Source organism: Vidua macroura, chromosome 10 (genome assembly GCF_024509145.1).
Source record: "Vidua macroura isolate BioBank_ID:100142 chromosome 10, ASM2450914v1, whole genome shotgun sequence".
In the NCBI taxonomy this organism is placed as follows: Eukaryota; Metazoa; Chordata; class Aves; order Passeriformes; family Viduidae; genus Vidua; species Vidua macroura.
The window spans coordinates 16,857,674-16,884,210 of record NC_071580.1 but is presented as its reverse complement, the minus strand read 5'-3'; the positions used below and the strand labels follow the sequence as shown (position 1 = coordinate 16,884,210).

Sequence of the window (26,537 nt, the reverse complement as noted above, 5' to 3'; positions counted from 1 at the left end):
GCTAAGGAATATGCACACTGGAAACCTTCCACTGCCCACTCTCACTCCATTCTTACCACCACTCATTTTAGCTATGCTACACGGACATGTAACACCAACATCATGGTTTGTGGGGACAGGCTGAGAAGGAGACCACTAAAGGCAACTCAATGAAGAAAAGGAAAAAAAAAATAAAGTTATAGGCAGGGCAATTGTTTTAACCCAGAGGACTTCAGTGACCCAGTCCTCAGCAGCTCCTGGGGCTGGGTCTGTGTAGCAGCTGAGCTGTGCAGGAACAGAAGTGGGTCACACTTGCCATGTCTTATAAGGTCTGTGATAAGAAAGCAGAGTTCAAAGGCGTCTGTCTCCTCGAGCTTACAGCTATTGCAGCCTCAGCTTCCACATGAAAGAGATGCCAGCTCTGCAAAAGGGCAGCCACAGCATGAAGAGGCAAACACTCTCTCACACAAAGTCTATAGCAGACCGTAAACTCCTTCTCCTCAAGCACTGGGTTATTTCTCTTCCACAGTATTCCTGTATTTCTGTTTCTGCAGGTTGCAAGATTTTCTAAAGTTGCTACAAAACATTTTCTTACACACCTATTTCATACCTCATTAGCACACCACATTAAAAGCTGTTTTCCTTCCCACAGCTTACTTTATTCCATTAATTCTCCTTGCTCTTTGTGGCATTTGAATTCCTGTGATTATAATAAAGAGGATACAATCTATTGGTATTTTAGTCTTCAGCTGAGGGCTTTAAAGAGGCAGGCAGAAAGGCTAATGTTGGAGAAGATCCTTTAGTGAGAGGATGACTTATCAAATTCAATACTGATCCTTCTTCCACCCCCAAAGGAGGCTGAGTTCTCAAGCAAGGAGGATAGCTGCAGGTTAGAACCCCCCCTTTGCCCTAAGACCTCTCAGCTGCCAGCATGACATGCACCATTTTGTTTGGTTGGGTTTTTTTTTATTTGGAAAACAAGCCTGCCTCTCCATGGTATTTTTGCATGACACATACTGAGAAGGTCCAGTATGCGGGCTGAGAAGCTCCTGTAGTGTGACAATCCTAAAGCAGCAGTGGCAGGTGAGCCCAGGAGCCATCAAAATGAACAGGAACACCCCTGGAACTGCTTACAGCAGTGTGTTTAGTCTGGCCCACAGAAGCCTCAAGCCATTAGCAGGAACTAAAGGCAGCATAGCAGTACAAGCAGTAAGAACTCACTGTTACAAATTATAAGGCTCATGCCATCATTACAAGTTACCACTGTTACCATTCCACATAGATCATATCCTGGTACAGGTGATGAGCAGCTGCCCAGCAGCACATAAACAACATAAGTGGCCAGTGGCTGTCACTCACAGCTCCACACATAGACCCACAGTTTATAGTAAAACTTCTCTTAAAATAGTCTATACAAGTAGCAGATAAACATTTGAAGCAAGACATGACAACAAAATTACAGTCTCTGCCTTGATGCAAATGAGGGTCACTCACATTTTGGTAAGCTAATGTCTCATTTCACAACACATAAATATTTATCACCTACCCTTTCAAACAAAAAGAGCTGATACACGTTTTCTTAGCAAAGGTCTTTGTCTCTAGTATTTGTTTTCATAAAGGCTTGAAGGCACTTGCAAAGAAAGCAAAGGGGGAAAAAACACACCCAAGTTTGAAAGACTCTTTGTGCTCTGTTACTCCAAAACAAACAGGGAGAATACTAACTGGCCCCCAAGAAATCAGCATCAAGACCCAGATCAGACACATGCAGTACTCCAAGAGATGGTCTTCATGGCAGGTAGCTTAACGAGACAAACCCTGATTAATGGGCCTCTTTTTCTTGCACATTTTATACACGAGGAAAAGCTATAAGTACATATACCCGAGTATAAGCTCAGGTCGTTCCATGCACTTTATTCTTATGACTACGGCCTTAAAGCAATGTGGAGGATACCATGTTAGAGCTGCATGTCTCACTGCTACAGAGGCAGCATTTCCAACACACCTCAAGGAGCAGCCCTGTCTTCTCTTTTCAAAAGTTATGTCCCAAATCTTTCACACCCAGCCCAGAGGCCAACAGGAGGCTGTGCAGGGCTAGGTTGAACCTCTGCTGCCATATGTTTTGAGGGAGGAGAAAAAAAAAGTGCTTTAAAGGACACACGGGGATGCCACATTTACTTCAAAGAAAGCTTATGCAGTCACAGGTGCTACAAGCCATAAATAGCATCTGTGCCTTCCACTCATAACATCCCTCTTGCACTCATTTCAAAATGTTCATGCACTGTATCTTGAAGTGTTGCTGCAAAAATGGTTAAATATCAGAAACACTGAGGGCTCAAACAGCAGAGGGGGTGACTAATAGTCAGAAAACACAGGCTTTGTAATACTTTCGTTTCCACCAGCTGCTCCCTAGTGACCCAGGAAAGCAGGTATTTACTGCAGTAACTGGTCAGCACAACTCCTGAACGATTTACTGCTTTTTCATCTTGAAATTGTTTTCTTCTCACGAAGTTATCCTTGACCAACACAGACGACTCATAACACACAAGTTAAAGTAAGTAGAAACCCACGAATGAGAGTACACGGTTACGACTGTGTGAGAGCTGCCCGAACCATTCAGCCAGTTCATTTCTCCCCACTGCACCTTGCAGCAGCAAGCGATGCTCGCACTGCTGCGGGCCGGGAGGCAGCGGCAGTGCCACAGGGCTGATGATGGCACCGGGAGAGAGCGGCAGTGCCACAGGGCTGATGATGGCACCGGGAGAGAGCGGCAGTGCCACAGGGCTGATGATGGCACCGGGAGAGAGCGGCAGTGCCACAGGGCTGATGGCACCGGGAGAGAGCGGCACTGCCACAGGGCTGATGATGGCACCGGGAGAGAGCGGCAGTGCCACAGGGCTGATGATGGCACCGGGAGAGAGCGGCAGTGCCACAGGGCTGATGATGGCACCGGGAGGCAGCGGCAGTGCCACAGGGCTGATGATGGCACCGGGAGAGAGCGGCAGTGCCACAGGGCTGATGGCACCGGGAGAGAGCGGCAGTGCCACAGGGCTGATGATGGCACCTGGCTGCGGAGCACACAGGGCTGCAGAACGCGAGTGTCTGGCACCCTCTAGGGAGTAGTACACGAAAGACCAGCTCACAACTGCTGCTTCCTGACTTCACCTGCTCAAAGCGGAAACAATTGCTACAGGCATGGCAGGAAAGAAAAAAAAAAAAGTCAGATAAGCACAGAAATAGGGTTCCCATGACTGCCCGTGCTAGTGCTGCCTTTCTTTTCTCAATATTCTTTTGTTCTTTCATGTTGACGTCTGGTGCAAAGTGCTACACAGACCTTGTGTGGAAGACTCTTAATCACTACCACACATGGCCCAAATACAGGTTTCCCCCATTAGATCTTCAGCTGATTGCATCAACAAATTGCAACCGCTTGACAAATAATAATAAAAAAAAAGTGATAAAAGACTGGTGTAAAGACTTCCAACAGGCTGATGACAGAAGCTCGTCTACAATCTCGTATCTCTGGAGCTTCAACCTCTAAAGAAGTTTCTTAGAATATTCTCTTTACACAAAAAGGGAAATAAATCTGTAACCTGCATACGAGTAGTTTCCACATTCTTATTTTCAACTCAGGTGAAGCACCCTGCTGATTTCCAAGAAATTCCTCACTTTGACAGGTAATTTTCCACAATTACAGCCTCTGTGTGATCAACGGGATTATTCTTAGATCAAGTAAAATGGAGAACTGCAACCCATAGGCAGTGATGAAAACCTCCTCATTGCAATGCACTTCAGTGGCTTCTGGATCTAGCACAGAACATTCTAAAATGCAGCTAAGAGCATTGTTGTGGTTTCCTTAAACATGTAACAGGAAAAGAAATCTTTGACTTCAAACCAGGAAAAATAACTACTTAACCTACAAAGCAAATGTTTGTTTGTTTTTAAAAAGAACTTTTATTATCCCATAAAACTGGTGGGGAATTAGTTGGAGCTACCAAAATTCTTCTTTTCTTTGGCACACAGTTAAATAAAAACATTGTATTAAAATAAACTCTGTGAAGAGTTTTCACCAGAAGTTATAACCCTGGCTGAGCTCAGACTTCCAAAGCAAAGATTTTACAGGTAAGTCACAAGAGAAAAAAAAGCAGCCACCACCCCACTGGTTCCCAAAAAGAACTGGGAGCAAATTATTACCCTCTTTCAGAAAGATACACATTTAACTTCCACACAGCCCCTCAAATTGCATTATCAACAGCTTGTCCTGTTTCCAGGTGACCTCCATTTCACTAGCCCAATGGGAGAGTGTCTGAAAACCAAAACTGGCATGAGAGAAAAAAAACCTAAAAAGACCACAGTGCCTGTTTTCACTCTAACATGGCTTTGTGGCATTCCTTACAGCTAAACAGAGTGCCACTCGTCTGTTACCTGTCACAGTCCAAGATCTCCATGACATGCATAAAGTCTAAAGCCTTTTCTCTAGATGTTTCACAAAACAATTTTAAAGAACAAAACACACCCAGCTCCATGGGAAGATGCTCTTCCACAGAAGAGCAAATGCATTCTCCATTTGCTGCCCCGGCACCAGCCCTGCCACTTATGGGAACACTGGAAAGAGAACAAGGCAACTGGGGAGACCAGGCAGGAATGTCCCCCAGCCAGCCCTCCCAGGGCACACGGAGACAGAGATGTCAGCAGCCACTAAGGAGGCTGTAGGAACAAGATATGGATTTGGATGAGGTGTCATTTGTACACCCATGTTCTCTATGCTGAGTGGCCTGAACAGCACTGTCGTTTAATAAACCAACACTGTGGTTTAATAAACCAACACTTCTTCTCTAACAAATGATCAAAGGCCTAAAAAAAAACATTGCAAAACCTCTCACCCACATCCACAAACTTTGGACAAAAGCCATAGAAACCTTTACTGCTGACATCTCATCTTCAGGATGTGCAACCTATTCTCTATTTCTGTAACAACCACAGCTTGCCATAATCCAAAACTGGTATTTCTGGTCAAATACAGGCTAGAAACACAGAGCAAACACAAATAGGGACAAAGAGAGACTGGAGTTACTTTCAAAAAGACCACTCAAATCTGGACTAGAGCAGAATTTTAGACAGTGATTATCTTGGTAGAAAATGCATTTCTTATTTTAATTTGCCTCCAATCCGAGCCAATGACATCTTTGTATTTACAGCCCAGCTAAGAACAATAACAAAACCCAGAACTGCTCCATAACCAGAGCACTTTCAGCCTCTAACTCTTTGAAAAGATAACTCTTTTTTTCAGGTCACAGAGAGCCTGCAAAGGAAGGTATCTCTTGGGACACTCCAATCTACTCATACATTCCTTTTGTTTTCAAACAACTTGAGTAGGACAAAAGCACATGCCTCAACATTTGAGGTAGGAATTTAAATAACATAAGTGAATTCTTTTATTTAATGTTTTTCATACTGCTTAACAAAGAAAAACTAATGTTTTACAACCAAGAAAGAGTGGAATCAGGTATTAAATGAACAGGTCAGGCTTCATACACAAATGCCACAGATTACACAGGACAGGTCTAAATTCAGGCCATAACAGATAAGCTAGGGAGGCAGGATCATATTGATTGCAAATGTACACATGGTAAAAACATTTTGAGAAATGAAGTGTGGAACTCAGTGGCAGGCTAGATGGCATCTTCACCTCAGTCACAGCCTTCCAGCACAGTTTCCCATTCTTCAGCACTCAGATTGGGAGCTAAGCATGTTTTTTTATTTGTCTGCATGAAAAATTAAAAAGAACCCAAACCCCACCATTTTTCCCCTGCAGATGAAGTCAGGCCAGAGATGTACAGTCACTCATCTCTTGGCTCCCACTTTTCATACCCTTCCTCCCTCTCAGATGCCAGACTGACATTACAGTAGTATCCAGCACCTTCTGTTTCTGAGTCAAGACTCTGCATGTGATGGAGGTCAGCAGCAATTCCCACCTGGCTCTGCACATGCTCTTCACAGAAGGCTGTTGGATTTTCAAGCCAAGAAAGCCCCTTCCAAAGTCCCTCACCAAAATAATGGGCTGTCCCAGGGAGCCAGGAGTTTAGCTGCCTAAAGCATTCCAGACTAATTTAATAAATTTTTAATACAAAACATCAAATGCCTTGAAGCTAAGAATTTCTACTGCAAGCTGGGCAATCAGCAGCTGAAAACAAAGGAGGAAGAGCTGGAAGCAGAGGCCAATACCAAAACGATCATCAACTACCAATATGACACCAGCACAAGGAGAGTTCAGTATAGTTTGGGATATCCTGCAAGGTAACTCTAGCAAAGGGAGTACTCACACTACTGTATTTAAAAGTAATGACATGAACACCCTGCTGAGACATCACTGAAAGTACATGAACAGGCCTGGCCACCTTCAAGAATGACCCAGCTGCAGAACAGACCTGCCAACATGCTCAGGAAATTAATGTGGATGGTGTGCCAGGCTCTCAGACACCCAGCACAAGTGCACTGACACAGAGGATTGAACTCTTTGCAAGATCACCAAGACAGACTGAGGCTGGAGGAAATTGTGAGGAAAATACCTTTGTCCAGCTGTAAGAAATGAAGGCTGATGGAAAACCTTTCCAGTCTACACTCCCACAGAGTCTAGAGAAGAGAGAAGCATAGCAGCAGGGAACCACAAAGGGCGGTCAAACACAGGAACAGGGCATCCTTGGAGAGTGGACAAAGTCCTAAGTAACCTTATCACTGTGGAACTGCTTTGAACAGGGAGCTGGACTTGACAACCTCCAGAAGTTCTTTCCAAACTTATTTCATGAATGTGTAAGAACATGGCTTATTCAGCCCAACAAACCAGAGCTTGAATTTGTGCCCTCTTTGGGACAGCCCCAAACACAACCAAAGCAGAAGAAAGCCAAAGCCTTAAACCAAAGGCTAGAGGCCATGAGTTGGCCATTCAGGCCGTACAATTTCTCTTGACACAAGGCTCTGTTTCTAAACTAACCCAGAAGTGAACAAAAGAGGCTCCCAATCAGGCTTCTTTCAACTCTAAGTCAGCTGTACAATCCCTGCTTATTATTTCAAGGCAATTTCACTTTGAGGCATATACAAAGAGTTCAGCCAGAAGCAAGGAACCAAAAGGAACAATCTCATTCAATTTCCAAGTATAAGCTTCTACAGCTGCAAAAGGAAAAATTAGGCACAAAATGTGGACATAGTAAAAAAAAAGAAATGCAAAGTAAAATCTGTGCATACGGGGTCAGCAAAAACTCTGTTGTCTCAGGTGCTGCTCTCCCATCACCCCACTCCCCCAAATACAGCAGCTGCAGATGCATCCTTGTATCTGTCAGAAAAGATCCCACAAGAAGAATATGGATTGTTTCCACTAGCAGTATAATAATGTGGCTTCAGATTCCTTTTTTATTATCAGTGCCAAGAATCCAAAATAAAGAAGCTAAGAGTTAGGACTCTCTGAAAGTTTTTAAGGCTATAAATATTACAGAGCTGTCTTGATTTTTTTGTTTGTTTACATATTACTCAAAAAACCCTACCCAAATCTGACGGGTCCAGGGGCAGCCAGCCAAGCACTTTTCCCCTGTTTGATCATGTCAAATATCACCTAACTATGATACTTCTTGGGCTAAAGCACGCAGGGCAAATTACTAATTTCCACAGAGAAGTCCACCTACAGAGAATTCTACTGGCATAAACATCAGCCCTCACCAGACAAGAAAAGGGATCTGTGTGTATATAGTGCCAGATACTGTAAGAGAAGTTATCCTCTTGATTGCAATGTGGGGGCTGATTAGCCCCAAAACCTTTCCTTTCTTAGCACATCTAGAAGCTCAGGGAGGCTCACATTCCTCCTGCTTTACACCAGCCAGGAAGCCCAAGCTGCACAATGGAATAGTGAGACCACCCAGACAACAGCATGGAAAAGAGACAAGGTCCCTCAGACCCACACTGTCTGGGACAGGGGACATTGTCACCCTTTCAGAAAGGAGCAACTCAAACACAGCTCCTCACACCACACCCAAGGCAGTGCCTGAAACCCATAGCTTTGCCCTTGTCACCATGAAAAAGAAAAAGCACCCCAAAAGGCAAAACAAAACACACCAACCCAATCAAATAGCATGCTGTCCCTTTTAGAAATAATATTGCTGGGCTTTTGTCACAGCACAACAATGTGCTCACTATATCAAACCAAGCAACAGCTATTGTAGCAGCTAATGAGTGACACTGTCCCCTGGACAGCTTTTCTGTACAACATGTGGTTTTCATTTTATGTCTCTTGTCAGGATTTCACTCCCTTTCTTTTATTTGACCTCCAGAAGATAATAAAATCATACAAAATCTAAAACTAACGGACCTTAGGTTTCTGGCATCCATTAACATTCACATCCACAAGGTTGTTGAATCAACAAAATGCAAAATAAGCAAAACCAGGCCAATTATAAGTTGTTTGGCCTGTATTTGTTAAGTTCTAACACAGTCTCTATAAACATATGTCTTCTGGTTGGTTTTTCAGGAAGAAATCCTTAGAAGAATAATATTTTGATTAGTAACATGTGTGTTTTGAAAGACTAATACTGAACTCCAAGGGAGATTAAAATATGAGTAGAAACTATGAGCTAAATGCACATATGTGCAATGAGCTTTCATTCTCACTGACTGAAATGTCGGGTTACAAGTAATTTCTTTTTCTTATTAAAGTCCTAATAGCATGTGCTATTGACTTTTCGTAAAAATAACTGATACTTATGAAAATATCCTGTTCTTACAGAACCACTTTAGAACATTACTTTAAAAAATTACCTAGTATATAACAGAAGTAATGTCATTTTCTAGATTATTATGACACATCTCAAATGAACTCCCAGAGGATCCTAGTAGTTTTAGGTAGTACCCAAATGTTGACCGCTCTTTTTAGTCTTTCAGGACTTCTCAATCAAGCAGGAAATGGAGATCAGCCAGAGAGTGTTTTTCAAGAAATCACAACTATTTGCACTCACAAAGCTATTGATTTACTTCAGGGCATCAAGCAGTTCCCTGTGTGCAACATGCAATTAGATTTTTAAATAGATGACCAACTTCCTAGGCCACCCCCTCATTCTTCTGTTGACAGCTGGGTATTCAACAGGGTTATGTTCTTAAGTAGTTCCAGAAGAAAAAGTGAAAATGCATAAGTAAATTATTTAGATGTTACAGGGTACACATGGGAACTTTAACCCAAAATATTGTTTATAGTTGTTTTTTAAGGAAGTCTGGTTGTCTGTGCTGACAAAGCTGTCATTAGAACATATGATATCCAAGTGAAAATATGGTGGTACATGCATATTCCTTTTAAACACACCCCTTTTTCACACCAAGGGAAAATATTCTCAACTTTCTCTTACAATTCAGATGGAAATTTAAATGCAGAGATAGCAATTTTTCATTTCTGCTGAAATTCACTCCAATATGTAATTAGTGCTCTAATTAAAGTTAACAATCATTTATCACTTTCTGTGTAATGTTACAATTATTTAACGGTAACACAGAGTTGCAGCCAACAGAAGAACTCTCACCTCGATGTCATTTATGCTTTTGTCAAGCAGCTGAGCAAATTAGGAACAGTTACATACAGCTAAATACCAAACACACACTGTCAGGCATAAGGGCAGACTTGGTTACAATTACTCACTCTCGGTATCAGCGCTTCACTCTTGATATAGTAACACTAAATTCAACACGACTGCTCTTCACAAAAGATCAGGCTGGCAATTTACTGAGGAGACTGCTGGGGCACAGTGTCACTGGCATGCACAAACACTGGCAATGGAAGCTACTGCATTTCCAGGGAGACACCTAGAGATGTCCTCCACCCAGCACAAACGTGTCTGCAGATCTCAGCTCTCTGGGAAGCAGCACTCTCTGCTTCAAATCTCATCTATCAACATCTGATTTGAAAAAACCACAAGTTTAAAAGCCCAAAAGACTGGTGCACCCTGATAGGAGGTACTGCCCTAACCAAGACATCCTGCTGAACCAGTGCTCACATGACTGCCAGCCAAGAGGAACAGGCAGGGTGAAAGGTTAGGAGAGGTTCACCTCTATCACACAAGAGTTTGGGTTGGAAGGGACCTTGACACCCCTGTGGACAGCACTTGCTTGGGGTCTCAAGAAACAAGGACACAATTCCTCTCAAAAAAGTAATGGAGAAGATGGATCTATCATCCTATTCCAAATATAAATTTATCTGGTGATCTGCACATCTGGTGAAAGGACATCAAATGGCACTACAATTATTACCTGGAGTGCTGAGGAACCTTGTCACAGTACATGTCATAGTTGAGACGGCCACAATACACAGAGTGTCACCACACCACATCACAAGGCTTCAGGCATCTGCTCTTCTTGTTCTTTAGCCCAGCCTTTTATCCCCTCATGTTCATGCAGTGCCCCTGTGTGCCCTCTGTTCCCTTTGGAGGTTGGTCAGTGCCCCTGGGCACTCCATGGCTCATTGCTGTCAGTGCTGCTCACTGCTTCTCACAGCTGTGCCCACTGGGGATGAGGCTCCCACAGCCCCACTCCCAATTACCACAAACTGTGTGCCTACAGAACCTGGCATCTGCCTATGACACAGGATTTCTGGAAGCTCTAATCTGATCCAGAAGAGCAAACCACACCAGTGAGCCCATACTTTCAAGACAAATCTAATCCTTCTTTCCAACTTGACTATGCAGACAGAAATCTGAAGATGTTACACTGCAGTCAAAAGAACTACAGCATAATTCTGTATTTTTTAAGCAGAACCTGTTCAATCTACTTAAAGGAACAACTACATTTAAATTTGGCTGTCACTGACATTGTCTATCCCACTATAACAACAAATGTTGAAGCCCCAGATGGGTTAATATTTCTGAGAAAGTCAACAGAACATCAAAAGAACAGGAAACAGCATTTCCTGCCAAACTGTCTAAAAGCAGTCATACTGTTAGCACTGCACTTTGCTGGCTTTTATTCCTGTTATCTTACAGACAGGCAAAAGCTAAAAAATCTGCTAAGCTGAGCCCATGATAATAGCAACTAGAATGTATTATTCCTTAGTCATGGCTCAATTTTCATTTCTTTTTGCACCCTTATGACAGAAAAAAGTATTTGTTAAATTGTCCTTGTTAGCTAATGATAGCAGGATGTGTTTGGCATATAGGCTCTGGGGCATGTCTGGAGCTCTGACACCGGCAAACAAAAGTCAGTCTTGCATTATCTTTTTTACTTCACAGATGTTAACAACAACCAGCTGCATTGCAAACTATGCCAGGTGGGTTCAGGACTTGCTGCTGGGATGATGACAGACCCAGTTACACACTGAGCAGCAGCCCTTCGTTGTGCATCATAGAGCTTTCACACCTCAGTTTTCAAGCTCTAATTACAAATCATTTGCTGACTCCCATTCTTGATCACACAAAATCTTCCCCCAAAATAAAGAAACTCAAATTTATTAGCTGAACCCTTGACAGATCCTTTAGGATTAGGAATGAAGATCTTCTAAAACACACACTGGGAAACAATGGTAGAAATCAGAAACCCAGAAGCCTTGGGGCACAAAGACCAAGCAGAGCAGCCCTTATACCTTATTCTAGCACAGCTCAGTACCCATCATCATGGAATTTAAATGCTAAGTTCTTGTCTTAAAAACCCCCAAACCAGGCATGCCACATTATTCCAAGGAAACTGATTATAGCCCTATTTACCTGAGTTGATTTTAAAATAGATATAAATCCACTGATATATTCACACATCACAACGTGGACTTGTCTTCCATACTACACGGAACAGGGAAACACTGCTTCCTTTAAGGAAACAGACACAGGAAAAGTTCTTCTTTCAAGAAGAGTCACTCAGTACTATTTGAACTATATTTTATCCGGTGAACAGTCATTCAAATAGCACCTATCAATACAAACCCATGTGTTCAATGCAAAGCTTCACACTAAAGGCAGAAGAGAGGCCTATTACCAAAGGCAAAGGCTTTCCATTGCCAGTTTGGGGGAGACAGGCATGGCTGGGCAGAGCAGCACGGGGCAGCTGCTCAGGAGGGGAGGAGCACAGAGATTATCCACTCACAGAACTGGCAAGGAGCATTCCTGGAAGAAGTGGGTTTTAATGTGGCATGGATGGCAGGCAAAGATAGGGTGCCTGACACAACTGACACACTGTTCCCTGCACAGAGAGGCATTAACAGAGGCTCTGAGACAAGTGGGAGAGGGACACAAAGCACAACAAGGATCCAGGACTGGAAGGGGTGAGGGCAGCAAAGCAGGGAGTAGGCAGATGTGAGAATGAAGAAATGAGAGAAAGATAATATTTAACTGCAACATACAGGCCATGGCTAGTGGTTTTGAAGGGTTCTCATTGTAAGAAAAACTCTAGGGGGAAAAAAAGGAGATAAACTTCACATTAAGGTATGTAAGATATTGTGTCCCACTGTACTGCTGCCTATCCTTATTGCAACACAAATAACTGGTAACATTCACCTGAAACCCCCCTGCAGTTTTCTCCTCACTGTTTCTGAGAAAAGAATACATAGAAGGCAAAAAGCATTTCATTGCCAACATCTCCAGCCAGCTGGAACTAGCATGGCTACATAAAACGCCCCCAAAACCACCATGCCATCTTCTTCCATTTCCAAACAAATTGGAGTTAAACCACTTGGAGTTGGTGTGTTACATGAGCTGCATTTCTTTTAGAAAGTATACAGAAACACGGAAACAACTGGATATGCATTTGAAATATAAAAAGAAGCAGGTGTCTTCTGAAAGACACCCGAAGAAAAGTCATCATCTACCTTGACTACAATTTTTGTTTATATTAGGGATTTCCTAACATTACTGTTAAATCACAGCCAAATTTCTGTTCATGGATTTCTGTTTTGTAGGTTCTCTTACAAAACCTCCAAAACAGTTTTCATTGATTCAGGGGAAGCAATGAGGATAAATTCATGCAGCACTAAAGAGACCAGTATAATTCAACCCTACTTAATGTTGTACAACTTCGTTTCCATCAGCGCTTGCGATTTTAGCTATTTAATGAAAGGGTGTCAGCAGAACAGAGGCACTATGCAATCACACAGCTCAAAGCAAAGGACAACTGTTACTCATGTAAAAGGCAACTGTTGCCTAAAGTGAGATGCAGCTTTGGAACAGACAGATGCTTTTCAGTAACTTGCTTTCAGAGGAGAGACGTGTAGGATATTTAACATCTGCATTTGCTTCTGTAATTGCTCTCTAACCACTGCTGGAAGTCCACCTGCTACCCATGAATTGAAGGGGAAAACTGTGTGCCTATATACTGACAACAGAAACATGATGGCTCAGCACATATTTTACTATGCATTGCAAATATGTGAATACAAAAGGTATTCACACACCACATGATATTCTAGAATATCAAAGTCTGCTCATTACTGGTTTTAATACTTACTCATCACACCCTTTCTCTCTGCACACAGAATCAGAGGTATGACCCAGAACTTGTTTTCCCAAGGTCTCTCCCTGTCAACACACCATTGTTCAGTAGAAAAACTTTTATTTATTTTGTTCCATATAGCTTGATGTTCAAAGCCACAAAACAGTTCTATCCCACGGATGGCCAAATTTAGGCCCCTGAACCACTTTTCAGACTTGAGACCACTTGAGGCTAAGTAACAAAAAAAGAAGAAAAAAAGAGAAGCCAGGAAAAAGGCTGTGCACTTGTATCTTCAAAGAGAGACTGAGATTGCTACAAATACCACGAGTTATTTATGGCCTGTGAAATGCAAGAGGCATTCCTAACAAAAGACATCAAGCCTGGCCTGTGCCACGGTACTTGCACAGCACTGGAGAAAGCTCTTTTTCACAGGACAGGCTCCAAAGATGACTTATTATCTAAACAAGCACAGTCCAATCAATAGCCCCCAGGCTGACTTCAGCCCACCACTTTCCTCAAAGACTCAACAAGCTCTGAATCCTTTCTCCTGCACTTACTCATGGCATGGAAAGGAGTGCTGTGCCTGCTTCCAAAGAGGAGAGAAGGGGGATGTGGAGGACTGGCACCCTGCCCTCCCTCAAACTGAACATACATTTTGCACAGTGTCTGGGTATAGGCAGCCTTTCCTTCCTCTATTCTGTTGACTTTTTGGCTCAGACTCCCTCCAGGGCTGCCAGAGCTTGCACAGGACTAAGAGGGAAAGAAAGCAGGGAGCAGAGAGTGGGCAAGGAGGAAGCTGCAACAAGCACCTCACAGCAGAAGAAAGAGGCAGAAAATGTAGTTTAATGCTTTGTTACACACCACTGTGACCAGAGGATACCACAGCAGTCTTCCTCCTCCTCTCCTCATGTCCCTCTGCCATGCACTTGCTCTGTCCCAGGGCCTGGCAAACACTCAGATCACAGGAGAATATTCTCACTCTTTAAAAATACATTTTCTTCAAACCATGCCAACCTCTGCCCCGAAACCACAAGAAAAACCCAATCCAGAACAAAGATCACTGAGGAATCTGCATCAAAAGATAGACACATTAACCCTTAGTTGAAATGTTCCAAGCAGCTTTTGGATAAAATATGCTTCTAGGCCTTGTCTGCAGAGCCATTGTGCTCCCCATGTGGGGAGCTTTTAATTTAGCCCTAGAAAAGCAGAGCCACAAGACACTTAAGAGTTCAGAATTTCATTCCTGCCTATAAATTAGCAGTACACTCCTCAAAATCATCAATCTAAACGTGGTTACCAAAGCAGGTACATCTAGCATGGGCAAGCAATACATTTAGACAATGACAATTTAAAAACTAAAATACAAAGATAATAGATTTCTTTTTGCTATTCTAAACATTCTAATCACTCCACTTTCAGAGAGAATATTTCTGTATTACTCTTGTTGATAAACAGCAACACATAAAAAAATGAAACCTTTTTTCCCCTCTATCATATCCAATTCAATTGCATTCATTAAATTTCATTATATCTACATCATTTAATTTAGGTCAACATGTCAAAGTAACCTAGGATCATGTTTGCTTTAAGTCAGCCAACATTATTCTCCCACGTGAGCAGCCCATTTCAGACTCAGTGACAGAATTGCCCTCCACTTCCACCACAGTCCATGAAGGAAAAACTACACTGCAATGCTGACAGCATACTAAGCTTCGGTACAAAGGAATATTATACAACTGCTCAACACCAATAAGGGGAAGAAAGTCTAGCAGAAAGTTAATTGTTATTTACTAATGGCTGCATTAGGAATTTAAAATGTAATACAGTATATTTTTCAACTTCTGGGGTTTCCTTGTTTTTCCTTTGGGTCTGCAGATAAAACTTTGTTTCACAGAGGCAGCAGAAGACTCTCCTTGGAGGGAGGTACCCATCTCCCTTTCCCCATATCTTCCTGGGATCCCAGTGACAGCAGCTGCAGTTCACACTGCTGTCTGCACAGTATGAACCCACACACGTCACAAACATATCCAGATTTCCCCAGCTGATGTACAAGTTTATACAAGCTTAAAGAACATCTATATTATGTCATCTCAAAACATCACACTGTGTTCCAAAACATGCAGTATTTGGGTTCCAGCTGAAAAGTAACTTTAGAGTACCCAAGTAAAGAGGCTGGATGTTGGCTCCCAGTGTAACACTGGGAAGGAGAGGCTGGGCAGCACCACCTACCCCCAGTACTCCAAGGGAACTGTCTTCCTGTGTAAAATTTAAGAACAAAAATGCAACATTGACCTCTTCCTGTCTGTATCATGAAGGAAAAACTAGTACCAGAAATGACAAGTAATCTACAAAAAATGTATTTAAGCCATGATTTAGGTTGTGATTATGCAGCACTGACATGAAGGAGAAAGAATAATAGACTAGACTGCCTTGAGCACCCAAACTAAAAAATGGAGGCGAGGTAAGGAGACTTGGGAAATTTAAATTAAAGAAAAAAAAAAAAAAAAAAAAGAAAAGTAGAAAAAGCCTTCCCAGCTCCAGCACTTCACTGACACACATCACCATCTAACACCAATGCAGCTCAGTGCCCTCCTGTTACACTGCTATCTGGAGTCGGTCTGTGCTCTGCCCAGAAAGGGATAGCGTGAGCTGAAGTCACTTACACTAAGCAAGCATGCAAAGGACAGGCAGCCTTCAGTTTTCTTACATTTTTCAAGAGAGGGAAACATTTTCCCATGTCAGGAATGAGAGGAGTAGGGAGGATAATGAAGCCAGGCAAATTATTCAACCATGTGGGGCAGGGCAGCCTGTGAGGGGGATAAACTTGGAGACAATCATTCTACAGCTTTTACTATAGATTTAGTGCATGAACTTGGGCAGTTAGCTCTTGGTGTTTTGTTTTTCTTGTCAACAAAAACAAGGATAAAGTTGGCTTTTGCTAAAATAAGAATATACAGATGTTATAAAACAGACAGCAAGTATAATTTAGATCCAGAAAATTATTATTGAGTTCCATGAAATGCAGTGAATCCTAAACTAGAAACATTATACACATGACAAGCAAGTCTTTGTGTAATAATCACATCTGTGTCACTACTTCATAGGCCTTTGACTTTATGCTAGAAAAGTTACAAACATGTTTTGACTTCTGGAAGTGACATATGCACTGCAGAATTGCCTGTTATAAACCACAACAATATTAAACTATCTCTCTGTGTATCCATCCTCCTCCAAAGCCACCACAAGACTTAATTTTTCCTGTTTCTCTTTGCTATTGATGTTCATTCTCTCTCTCTCAAGACCCCTTATTTAACCATGCAGGCAAAGGGAAAAACATTAATGCAGCTTCTATAAACTGAGAGCATTTTGAGTTACACAAGCTGACTCACTTCCCATGAATTTAAAAGAAAGTGTCAGTCAGGTGACGGACACAAGACAAGAGTAAAAAACCCTGCATTTAAATCCAAGTGCCTGGGTCTCCCCACCTCCTAAATGACTGCCCAGGGGTGCACATTAATGCCTTATCTGCACAAGTTATTCACCAACCTGACGAAACCTTCTTGCAGCTCTCTTTGTTTCTTTCCTTCGTTTTATCGTCTTCTTCAGCCTCTCCTTCCCCACAAAGTCTTTTCTTTTTTCCCCCATTTTCTCCAATGCTTTTCTTCCCTTCTCTGTCTCTGCCCTCTCTGAGGCTCTGTTCCCTTATCTCCTTTTCCTCATTTCTGCATCAATTTCATCGCCAGTGCCAGATGAAGTTCCTAGAATTGCTCAGAAGCAGACTTTGCCCCTTTGTCTGCCTGCAGAGGAGGGAGCCTTGCAGCTGGAGAATGTGCAAGTAGTGCATTCTTGTCTGTACCCTTTGCTTGATTTGCCCTTACATCTGAGCTCCAGCAGCCAGCTGAAAGCAATCAGAGCCTTGCCTGGGCCAGACCAAGAGCTCTTGGGATACCCCAGCTGAAAAACATCTACAGAATTACTTGTCAGACACTTCAAAACGACAAAAAAAAAGGTTAATAAAGGAGACTGCTTGTGGGTCTTGTGCTTGAGCAAGTAAGGGATGTCACACAGGCTATAAATGAAAGGTAAGTTTTAGAGCATAGATCCGTGAACAAGGTTCACAGGTGAATTATAAATATAAACAAGTTATTTAATTTTTCAACATTGCACAAGGCTGTTATCATTCTAAATATGCCTGTCAAGTTGTCTGTCCTGAGCAAACCCTAACTTCTCTCAAATGCCAAGGCCTGCCATAACAGAACTCCAGCTCCAGACCTGCAGGTGATACTCCCTTACACTGGTGCCATGAACAAACTCTCAGCTGCTAGACCAGGATGAGGCTTTCTCTGTATGCACATGCTCTTAAGATTACTGCACCAGTTTGGGGTTTTCTGACAGGGAAATAGACAAAAAACCTAGTGGCTGGTGTGTGAAGACAGTGCCTGTGCACCTATGTACAAGCATACAGAGTCTGTTTTGGGTACAACACCACGACAGACTCACTGCCTTTATAAATGCATTACTTGGGTTCACCCTGGACTAACAGAAGACATTAGAACATCCTCAGGAGAAAGGAGTATTTTACAGTGCAGTTTCTGTCTTTGAAGTAGCTCAGGTAGCACTGTACCTTCTCAACAGATGAGGTTTTCAGTGATATTTCATTCACAACATGCAAGCCCAACCACATAACGAGAAGAGGCCATACAGAGTAGGCAGAGTCCAAACTCTGGTATCATTATCCAGGTACCAAGGCTGTGGGTGCTCCCTGAGAGGCTGGAAACCACCCACATCACTCTTCTTGAGAGACTAAAACACATCACTGGAGTCACAAACCAGTTCATTACCCACACAAAACTAGAAATATACAACCACAATATAAACAGAGATGTTATTTATTATTTGTAAAGTACATACTACATAAAATACACATGGGAAACTAAGGGGATCTGTTCTTTCAGGGAGGAATTAGGGTGGCCCCAGGTAAGGTAAAAAGGAGACAAACCCATATTGTGCAGAAGAGAGAACCATGTAATCCAGCCTTCCACGTGAGAGAGAGCCAGTACTGAGGGATTGGACATCCCGACTCTGTGCTTGGCTGCAGTGGGATGGAAAGAAACCTCTGCCAAAAAAAAGACACGTGGAGCAACAGCCCAATTCCAGACTGCTATTAACTTGTTTAACGGTGGAAGAGAGATGAGGAGCAAGACCTGCCACAGCTCTTTTATAAAAGCAACGTCACAACACTTTATGTAAAGGATGAGGACTGCAGCCAGCAGTACTTAGCCAAATTAATTGAGATCTGAAAATAATAGTATAACATGAAGTTCAGTACTAGCTAAGCAGTTAGCAAGCCGATTTCTGGGAGAACTGACTGGCCCATCCCCATTTTAAAAACTTCCAGTAGAATACTGCTGCAGTGACAGGCACAAATGAAGCAACAGACATATTAATTTCCCTTTCTTGTGCATGGCTATTCAGCTCTCCTGGGCAGTGGCAGCGAGTGTTCATAAAGCAACTTTCAAACAAGTGTTTTCTATTAGAAGAGACAAAGAATTTCACATCAAAGTTTTAAAGTACAATAAATTATTTACCTTCTAGATGATCCTGATCTATTTCACCAGCTAGTTTGGTGAATTGCCATTACTACTTGAAAGCTTAAGGAGGCAATGGAAACAAGCTGAAGTACAGCCATACACCACTAACACCTGATAGCATCACTCCTCCCACCTGCTGCAGAGTTGGGTGATTAATGTAGAAAGTGTTGCTTCTGCCAAAACACTGCAGTTACTACCCCTACCAGCAAGACACACACATATATTCCACCTTCAATCTCTGTTTCCACTTTTTATCTTTCAGGGCACTGCGGAAGTTCCTCTCTTATACAACACCAAGTGACAAACATCCTTACTTCTGCCAGCTCTTTTTCCTGATTATAATGGCACCTTATTTTTTTACAAACAGATTTGTGTGCTGAACGCTAGCAAATATTAAATGAATAAATGAGCAAAAGTAAAGGTGAAGGACACAAAAGAAGAAGCAATCTATACAAAAACAGTAAAGAGCTGTAAGACACAACAATTCACTTTTCTCTAAGATAGTTTAGACATTTGATCCCTATGCTCCTACTGAACTGAAGGGTTGCACCTAGAGCAGGTGCTGTCCAAACGTTACCAGCAGAAGTCCAGCTGCAACTCAATACAGGACATACAAAAAGCAGTACCAGAAGGCTTAGTTCTTTGCTCTTTACACATAATTCTTTACACATTACATGTTTATGCTTTCCCTCCTTTGTAGCTGCCAGTTATTTGCAGACTTAACAGCAGCTGAGCCAACTTTCAGGACACTCCAACACAAACCAGATTTAGTATAACTGGAATATAAGGTGCTAATACATCCAGAGCAAGATGTGCTGAGAACCAACAGACCTCACTGAATACACCCACTTTTTCTTTTCTGTGGGAATATTCACTTCTGATACAAAATGTCAGTTGAAATTCAGCCAGAAATTTCAGGTTCTGTGGAATGTTTTTACAAAAGCAACACAGCTTTACTGCAATGGCTGTGCCATCCCAGCATCCCTGAGCCAAGATACAATGGTTAATTCTGCTAATCTAGCTGATGTAGGTAGAAAAGATTTAACCCTGAAGGGAGCAGCTTTGTACTCCATCATAAGACCTCAGCATAAGGCATTGTATAAAACTTTGTCTTTCAGAGACAACATTACTGGCAACCCAAAAAAGTATGGTAAAAAGATGGTAACTCCATTAAGTTCCCCAGAGCTGTACATATTCAACACAGCAAGCAACTCAGACTTCAGAACCATTGTGCCTGCTGGTGAATAAAACACATCTGGAAGTCCCTAAGTGATCCCACTGAGCGGTATAACTGAAACCAGAATTTGGTCTGGCATCTTCAAATCTTAACTTCAGTATCTTTCAAAGACCATCTATTCAGATCTGACTGTATTTGCCTCAGATATTGCATCAAAAGCTCTGATGAAATCCAGCACCAGTGTGTTTCATCAGTCAACGGGAAGTCTCACAGAAGACTCACAGAAGTGGCAGATGATTTTTGTCACCCTAGAACTGAAGTCTTGATGTTTTAAAGACAGATTGAATAAAATAGAATGTGAATACACGAGGAGTAATTAAATGCTATATTACGATAGCAGTCTAAGATTTGTTAGCAACACATTAAAAACACCACCGTCCTCTAAGGAAACAGACCATCAATTTCAGATTTGCTTCATCAATTTCATTCTGTTTCTGCATTCTTGCAGCAAAGGCACAGCAGAGTAAAATACATTGCTAACAAAACTTAATTTATAACACTCCAAGATGCAATGAGGCAATACAATAGTTTAGTGACACTTGCACTGAAACATTGCCTCTTAGGGGACAACTACTCAGCACAGTGTCTGGTCAGAGCCCAAACCAACCATGATGGTTCCTTGAGGGTTTCCACCAAAAGTCCATCAGTGTAGTGCATCCTGTTTAATAGTGAGCCAAATTTTGATCTCCGTGCCCAGCAGGTGGGACCATGTAAACCTGTTGGTGGTGCAGTTGTAGGGATGCTTTGGGACTTGACAAGGACTGATAGCACACACAACATTTGTGGAAAGTCAGGAGAGATATGTAACTTCTTCTAAGCTTTCAAAAATCAGGAGTTTTGGAATACTTCATGAAGACCTTGAAATCTGACTGTAAAAGCACTTCAAATCTAGTGATGTAAAGAAAACAACTCACATTTGCTGTAGAGGTAACTAGGAACTGTGAACTGGCTGCTGTCTCTAAGCACACTGGGCAAGACCCCTCAGATGATGGAAAATGCCCACACACTTTATGGGAACACACTTGCAGAATTGCTTTCTGTTTTATGCAGAGAGGATGTATTACAGCTAGGCACTGCTGTGGGGTAAACTGATGAGTGATGACCTTTCACTTAAAACTTTCCCTCTACTTCATGAGCTGTCTTGCCTGAAAAACTAGAAAAAAGAAAATATTTATCTGAATTAAATGATTCATAGAAATTTTCTGCTTAATCATCTAAAGAGTCATATAAGTGTCATAACGCATAGTTTTAAGTCCAAAGGAATCTTAATATCAAAATGGCTAATAAATGACTCATAAATACCTACAGATCTGAAAAGCTCGTGAACCCTAGCAATTTACCGTCTATGCCTACCAGCTAAGGACTTAGGTACAACTATGTAACGGAGGAGAAAACTCCAGTGATGGAGAGACACGGGGCCTGAAGCCGCATGCAGTACATTTTAAAAGCAAACGCAAGTAGGAAGAGCAGGGTCTGTATTTCCGTGGCATTTGAGGCTTCTTGCGCGGGGTTTCCAGTGGAAATCACCGGGAGCGCACACGCTTCTCGGTAGCGATGGTGACACCCGGGCTGTGCAGGACCGACGCTCATGTGACTGTCACACACCGGCGAGCCCGCGCCTGTCCCGCTCCGGCTGGGCGCTCCCGGCTCTCACTTCACCCGCCACCGCGAAGCTCAGCCACAGGGACAGAAAACCGGCGAAAGCGAAGGGAGGATGCCGGGCCGCCGCCGGGGGCTGTCAGCGAGGGCTGTCAGCCGCCGGCCGTAGCGCGGGGAGGCGCGGAGCGGAGCGGCTCGGGCGGGCCGGGGCTCCCGGCGCTGCCGCCGCGCCCTCCCCGGGAACCGAGCGCGCTTCGCACCTGGGCCGGTGCCCGCTGCCCCGCCGGGCGCTGCCCCGCCGCACTCACCCGCAGCTGCAGCCGCCCGCTGGCGGCCGCGGCGGCCGCGCTGTGCCGCAGCTCCGCCGCCTGCCCCGGCCGCAGGAGGCTCCGCGTGAAGCGCCGCGTCCGCTCGCCGGCCATGGGCGCCGGCAGCCCCGCGCTCCGGCCGCCGCTCTCCGCCCGGGCCGCGGCGCCGTCAGGAAGCGGAACTGGGGGTTTCCCTCCCGCTCCCCCCGCGCGGGGGAGGTGTGCGGGGCGGGGGCCGCCCGCCGACCCTCCCCGGGGCAGCGTCGCGCCCCCGCCGCCCGCGCTGGCCATGTGCGCGCCGGGGCAGCGCCGGCCCGAGAGGCGCCGCGGGCACGGCCCCGGCTGCTGCGAGACGGCTGCGCACGGGGGGCTCCGGGGGGAGCCCGAGCAGGGCCAGCGCAGCCACACCGCTTTCCGTGCGGCGCTCACCAAAGGATGCTCTCCCGGCAAGGCTGCGGGTGCGTTCGGCACAGGAAAAGCTACTCTTGGTGTTAACAGCTTGCTAAGGTGGAAACGCGGTTCAGGAGATGAAACCGAAGCGGTGTCCAGGTTTCACGAGAAATCCACTCTCTGGTCATCACCACTGTCCACTGAGCTCTTAGAAAGCATCCTCCAAGCAGCACGGAGACCCTGCACAGATGAAGGCTGGATGTCTCCCAGTCCTTCTGCCAGCTGGAATGGCATCCGTCTCTCCACAGTGGAAAACTCAGCCGATCCACTATTAAGTTTAGCCATTTAAGCCCACAGAAGTTATACAATAGTCACAGTTCTCCCAGCCCCCAGCACAGCGATCACACCTTCTGTTCGTAGAGATACAGCTTTATGCCTTAACACTAAAGCTGCAATGTGGAGAATAAAGGATTGCTGTGAGAGCTGTATCTTAATTTCTTTGCACAATAATACCTACATTCTCCTCCGTAATGCAGAGTTTTCTTTCTCCAGTTAAACTAGTAGGGATGGGAAAGGAGGTAACCATGAGAGATAACATACCTGAGTGCTTGGCGGTCCCTGTAAGAAAAGATTGAAATAGAACCCGAGCAGCTTCAGGTGTAATGCCTGGAGGGCAACACTGCCAGTACACATGTGAGGCCAACAGCTGAAGCTGCAAAGGTGCTAAAACACAAAACCCAACAGAGTCAGTTAACATTTAGCTAGATTTTGCATTAGGGAATTAAGTGTTGCAAGAGCTCCTGGATTAGGCCCTTGCCCAGAAGCACTGTGTGTGTTTTGAGGTAGTTGCCTGTAAGACAGGGCAGGTTGCAGTGTGGTACGAATTCACTGCAGCCTCCTCGTGGCTCCCAGTTCTCTCCTCCAAGCTTACAGAAGATACCAAAGGCAGCAATGATAAGAGAGTTTAAGTATTGCTCTTCAATGGAAATGTTTCCCCATAAAGTGAATTATCTGAAGTGTGCTCCAGAATGGGCTTAAAACAATTAAGCTCTCTAGTCTAGCCAGGGAACAGGTGCTATATTGTAATATCTTGGAGATGACATTTGTTTGAAGCTAAAGCTCAGTAAGAAAATACTACTGGATTGGAAAAGATTTCTTGAGAAATTTGACACAAAAAGCTACTGTGAGATGAAAAAGGAGACTCCATTCATTTTGCAAACAATCCATATAAGGCTCATTTTAGGAATGCAGCCTGATGTTGCAAAGAAACAAAAAAAGAAGAGTAAGTAACCTCAGAGACTAGGGAAGCATTCTGCCTCAACACAAGGATGTAATTTAGAATAAATTTTACTGCAATTTATTGCAGACAGCAAAGAAAACACACATTGCATATGTGAGAAAGGACAAAGAAAATTAATGGTTTCTTCCATTCAGTATGTACATGTACATTCTGAAGAATGGTTTTAAGAAAATCATCGCCATAACGCAGACCAAAACTGTCCAGCCATCTCTGTCTTTGGGCACAGTACTATTGCTCCTGCTCAGATGTGGTCAGCCCTGTGGTCAGGCAATAGCAGCCTGTGCTCCACAATACTTCTCCCTTCACAACTGCACATGGGCAAGCTGGGGTTGAGTGAATATGCAGATACTTGTCAGTGAGCATTTGGCTGCTGAAATCTATTGGTAGACATCAAGAAGTAAAAGAGCCAGCTGTTTCTACACCACAAACATTTTTAAGCCTGCAGGGAAGCAAGAAATATCCACAAATACTCAAATAAAGAGAAAAAAAAAAAGGCAGTAGGATTAAATAGAACATTTTTTTATTATCATCCTTCTAAGTAAACATTCAGGGATAGTCTAGGAAAGGACCTCTGTCAAAGACAAGCTGAGTCTCTCAAATTGTCACACACAGTGCAAAGCACAAGTGTCCAGGATTTTACATGCATGTGGTTGTTGTCCAAAATCTCTTATGCAAGAGTAACTCTTTGGGTGTGTTTCACAGTTCTTCTGTATTTCAGAAGTTATTTGGTTTTCAGATTTCAATCAGTTGTTACACAAGGCCACTGCACTCCCTAGGAGGCTTTCCATTTGATTTTGGGTACCCCATAGTGTGGTTCTGCTAAAAAGGTGTATCTGCTATAAGCTGTTAGTTCCGCACCTTTAAAAAACGGTTGCCTTGATAAACCCGTATTTAGCATTAGTAAAAAAGCAGCAACAGCAGAGTTGTAACTTTGGATAGCCAATTGATCTAGGACTACAGATTTTGATATACAGAAACAAGTCATTCTTAAAACATGAGTTTGAAGCCAATTCCTACACTACTTCAGGCTGCCCCTGAAAGATGGGTGATATAGCATCACTGATGGAGAGCCATTTCAGCACAGCATAAAATGGCTGGCAGTAACTGTTTGGACTGGGTTTCACACTCAAAGTTGGCTTTGGATCTGGAACACCTTTTTTTCAAATTTCAAGAATGTTTGGGAAAATTTCATTTCAATACCACTGCTAATCAGAAGCAAAAACCTTCAATTTGCAGTTGCATTAAATAGCAAGGCCATGTGAGTCTTGTCTCTGTTTAGCAAGACCATGAAAACTATTTTCTTTCACAACTGTGTATGAGCTTTAATAGACAAAAGTTCCACTTTCTCACAAATGCATCAAAGAATTGACTCCGTTTCCCCCAGTGGCCATTTCCCCCAGGCTTACAGCAAAACAAAAGATAGTGACACTCTGTTTAGGTTTGCTTCTTTAACCTGTTTGGTAGTCTAACATTTCTAGAACTTCCCTTTGAAGAAAATCACAGAAATCTGTCATTTTATATGTCTGTACTGGCACAACTTACCCAATATGCATTAGTTTTCTAACACAGACATCCAGCTTTGTTATCTGGGGATTCTAGTTTCATGCCAACAGGTTATTCAGGAGTGTGAGTATTTAAACATTTTACCTAAGTTTTCTTTGTCCCTGAAATGTTCATTAATTTGATTAGTGAAAAAGTTATTATATTTCTTATACCATTAAGCTGGTGCACACAAACATTCAAGAGAAACATTTTTTTCATTGAGATAACACCTTCCACCACCCCTGCCTCTTCTGCCTCTGACCACAAATGCATTTCTGTCATATTATCAGCACACACTAACTGCGAAGTGAAACTAACTGCTGTGGTTTTTTTATCATCTGAGCTGCAAAACCCCCAAAACATACCCTAAAGTATAACTTCATTTTCTCATAGGCTTTAAACTTTTTCCTCTGTGCAGTGTAAAGAATCTTCCTGTCCATGAGACCTTCCTTAGATTCTAGAACAGTTGTCACTAAATGCTGATGCAGATGTTTGCTACATGGAATTTGGGAATCTCCATCACTACTAATAGCACAAGAAGGTTGACTCCTTTAACATGATTCTAAATGCAAGTGCCTTTTACATTGGTCCAGTAACTCGGAAACTGTTTAGTCTTCACTATTCACTTCCCAGGTAATTGCCACTCCATCTGATTTGTTACAAAATACAGTGTTGCACAATCTTTAATTGTTCTGCCACCTGCAGAACATGACATCCCACCTGCCCTTCACAGGGTGACCATGGTTGCTCTGGAACACAGCTCAGCCTGCCCAGGCACAGCACACCCCCAGCACTGAGGAGATCTCTCTCCCTCCACAGCTGATACCTGCACTGCTTCATCTCACAGTGGATGAACTCAGCAAATTCAAGGTGATAGATCTGTTTTATGTGTCATAATACAAGATAGCAACAGAAGGAAATGAAAACCTGCAAACACAAAATACCTCCTTCAACACTCAAATTAAAAACTGCAAAAGTAATACTCTTGCACGTGCCTTTAATATCTACACATACAGGCCCACTCTGCTGCAAAGGTTACACTCTGTAAAAACAGGCTTACGGCATAAAGGATATTAAGAGAAATAAGTTTCCAGCCCTTCATTTACCCTTTCTCTAAGGCACCAGGCTGGGTGTAGCTGCCTCAGTAGAAGCACATT

General features: G+C 43.2%; 1 protein-coding gene across 1 annotated transcript in view; it reads right to left on the bottom strand.

Annotated features, from left to right (window-relative positions):
- The window catches only part of DOCK10 (dedicator of cytokinesis 10), a 146,554-nt gene extending 124,292 nt beyond the window's left edge, over window positions 1–22,262 (bottom strand). Inside the window, exon 1 of the mRNA XM_053986205.1 lies at window positions 22,149–22,262. Within this exon, the coding sequence (XP_053842180.1) occupies window positions 22,149–22,262 (114 nt within the window). The remainder of the gene's footprint in view (window positions 1–22,148) is intronic.
- Window positions 22,263–26,537: the final 4,275 nt, after the last annotated feature.